Raw genomic sequence first — 2406 nt, 5'->3', positions numbered from 1 at the left:
AAGTCTTGAGTTCAAGTTCTGGTTGTGATATTTATTATCATAAGTTATTTAACATGTGAGCCTCAGTTTCCTTATCTGTAAAATAGGGATAATGACATTTGCACTGCTTGCCTTATGGAGTTGTTGTGACGATCAAATGAAATAAGGGATCTAGCTAAGGTATTCCAATGATTTGTCTTCAGTAACAAAGTATTGCCCTTGGAGTCAAGAACAGAGTTCAAACTACATCTCAGAAACTAACAAGCTGTGTGATCCTGGGCATGAGCCTATTTCCTCAATTGTTAAATGGGGGTGATAGCGCTTACCTCACAGTGTTGTGAGGATCACAGTAAACTTTAGCTATATAATCAAACTTTAACAGAAGGACGGAATTCCTTTACTGTAGTTAATAGAAATTTATTTACAAATATTTACACCCAACCTCAGCAACATAGTCCTGAATTGGACGAACCACATTTGTATACCAAATATATATGCATATGTATATATGTACTATGCCATTGCCAGTCCTTGCCCCTGAAGTCAACCTAGTCAGGAAGCTAAAACAATGAAAATGCTTAAGAAGCACTGCAGCTGCGAGGGTAAACTGTGGCATTGAGGGGATGTGGGGTAGAAGAAAACAACTGTTAATGGGGTCCCTTGAAGCTAACATGCCCCCTCCCGCAGAACTGATTAAAGGTCCGGGCAGACTTTTCAAGGGGAGCGATTAAATTTGGCCTTGACAGTTTACCATGGATGCTATTTTTCAGAGGCCTGGAACATCAGGCATTTTCCACTGTATAGCCAAGTAAAGATCTTCTCATATTCGTAGTGTGATAGGATTTGGAGCTGGAAGGAATCTTCTAGTCCAAACTCCCTCAAATTGCCCCCAATTTAACTGCATGGAAGATGTTGGAGTTTTTACTGCTACCCTACCCAGAAGCCTTCCATGGGACCAGCGGCCACCGCAATAGTCCAGCAGCACCCATTTCCCGGAGTTCAGCACACACTTCAGTACAGATCAGCAAGTGCAGGACTTCCTAGTTATTCACATTTGGCACCTGGTTTCCACCCCGCCCATCCTAACACAGGAATGTTGGCATGCTGGACGTATATATCCCCGCACCAGCCTAAACGCGGGGATCAGCCAATCCCGGGACCCAGTCCCACGGGGACACATAACATCCGCCTCCCCGGGGAAAGAGCTCAGCTGCGCCCCTTACGGGGAGAGGCGAGTAAGTAGTGGCAGGATGCCCGCAGCAGCTTCAGCAAGGGGGAAGTTCAAGAGTCTGAACCAAAGTGAGGAGAAAACCGAGAAAGAAAGGGAAGGGCACTAAGCCGGGGTTGCGCTTTCTTTCGTTAGGTTTGGGACACTCGGATAAAGTGGAATCGGGAGCGCTAAGACACTGCGCAACTGTGACGCTTGCGCATCGCTGCTCGGGACGTGGAGACCGCCCCCACCGCCCCATCTGGTGCTCCCCCAGGGAAAGTCTGGCGACGACGGCGCAGCACCGGGCTAAGGCGGCCGAGGGGGCTGGGCAGGTGCACGAGCTGCAGGAGCTCCTGGAAGAGGCTCAGTACGTTCTCTCCGAGCTTGGCGGACGCCTCGAGGTAGATGCCGCCCCACTCGAGCTCCACGGCAGCGATCACAGCGTCGGGGAAGCTCCCACTGGGCGCCAGGTCGCTTTTGTTGCCCACTACCACGATGGGCGGCGGGCTGGGCGCCTCGCCCTTGGTCTCCAGGATCTCGGCGCGCAGCCTCCGCACCTCCTGGAAGGACTCGGGCTCTTGCAGCGAATAGACCAGGGCGAAGGCGTCCCCGCGGCGGATCCCCAGCTGCCTCATGGCCGGGAACGAATAGCTGCCGCTCGTGTCCATTATCTCCACGCGCACCTGCTGCGCGTCCAGCTCATACTCCAGGCAATGCAGTTCCTCCACCGTGCGCTTGTGCTGAGCCTCAAACGTGTCCGCCAGAAAGCGCTGGATGAGCGCAGTCTTGCCCACGCCAGCTGCGCCAAAGAAAACCAGGCGCACGCTGGACTTCGGCTTGCCTGGGTTCAGTGCCATGGTGTCGGAGGATAAGGGGACCTACGAAGGATAGACCTGTACGGATTGGGGCGACACCTCAGTGAACCTCGAAACACAAAAACACAAAAACATTCTTTTTTGACCCAGTTCCCCTCTTTAGACTTGTCCGACTCCTGCTAGCCTGCCTTTATATTATGAATTGGCCAATAATGGCTCGGGGAGGGGACCCAAACCGAGGGCTACTATTGGTTAAAAGAAAATACATAACTTAAAAAGCCTCCCCCCTCCCATTTACCTCCTCCTCGCCCCTCCCATTTACCTCCTCCCTCTTTACTCCTTTCGTTCCTTTCTTCTCATCTGGTCACCTACTGTTTCGAGTTTCACTGATCCCTGGAGGCG

General features: G+C 51.8%; 1 protein-coding gene across 1 annotated transcript; it reads right to left on the bottom strand.

Annotated features, from left to right (window-relative positions):
• Positions 1-380: 380 nt before the first annotated feature.
• Positions 381-2183, bottom strand: LOC114025818 (GTP-binding protein Di-Ras2-like). Its single transcript, XM_027839355.1, has one exon. It carries the CDS (start codon positions 2044-2046, stop codon positions 1378-1380), a length of 669 nt encoding a protein of 222 aa, XP_027695156.1. The 5' UTR covers positions 2047-2183; the 3' UTR covers positions 381-1377.
• Positions 2184-2406: the final 223 nt, after the last annotated feature.

The sequence above is a fragment of the Vombatus ursinus genome, unplaced genomic scaffold, assembly GCF_900497805.2.
Source record: "Vombatus ursinus unplaced genomic scaffold, bare-nosed wombat genome assembly UNPS02014832.1, whole genome shotgun sequence".
In the NCBI taxonomy this organism is placed as follows: domain Eukaryota; kingdom Metazoa; phylum Chordata; class Mammalia; order Diprotodontia; family Vombatidae; genus Vombatus; species Vombatus ursinus.
Note: the sequence above shows the minus strand (reverse complement) of the source record. Positions and strands in the feature narration are given on the sequence as shown.

Coding starts and splice junctions, on each gene's coding strand:
- LOC114025818 (XM_027839355.1), bottom strand. CDS start 2,046: ATGGCACTGAACCCAGGCAAGCCGAAGTCCAGCGTGCGCCTGGTTTTC.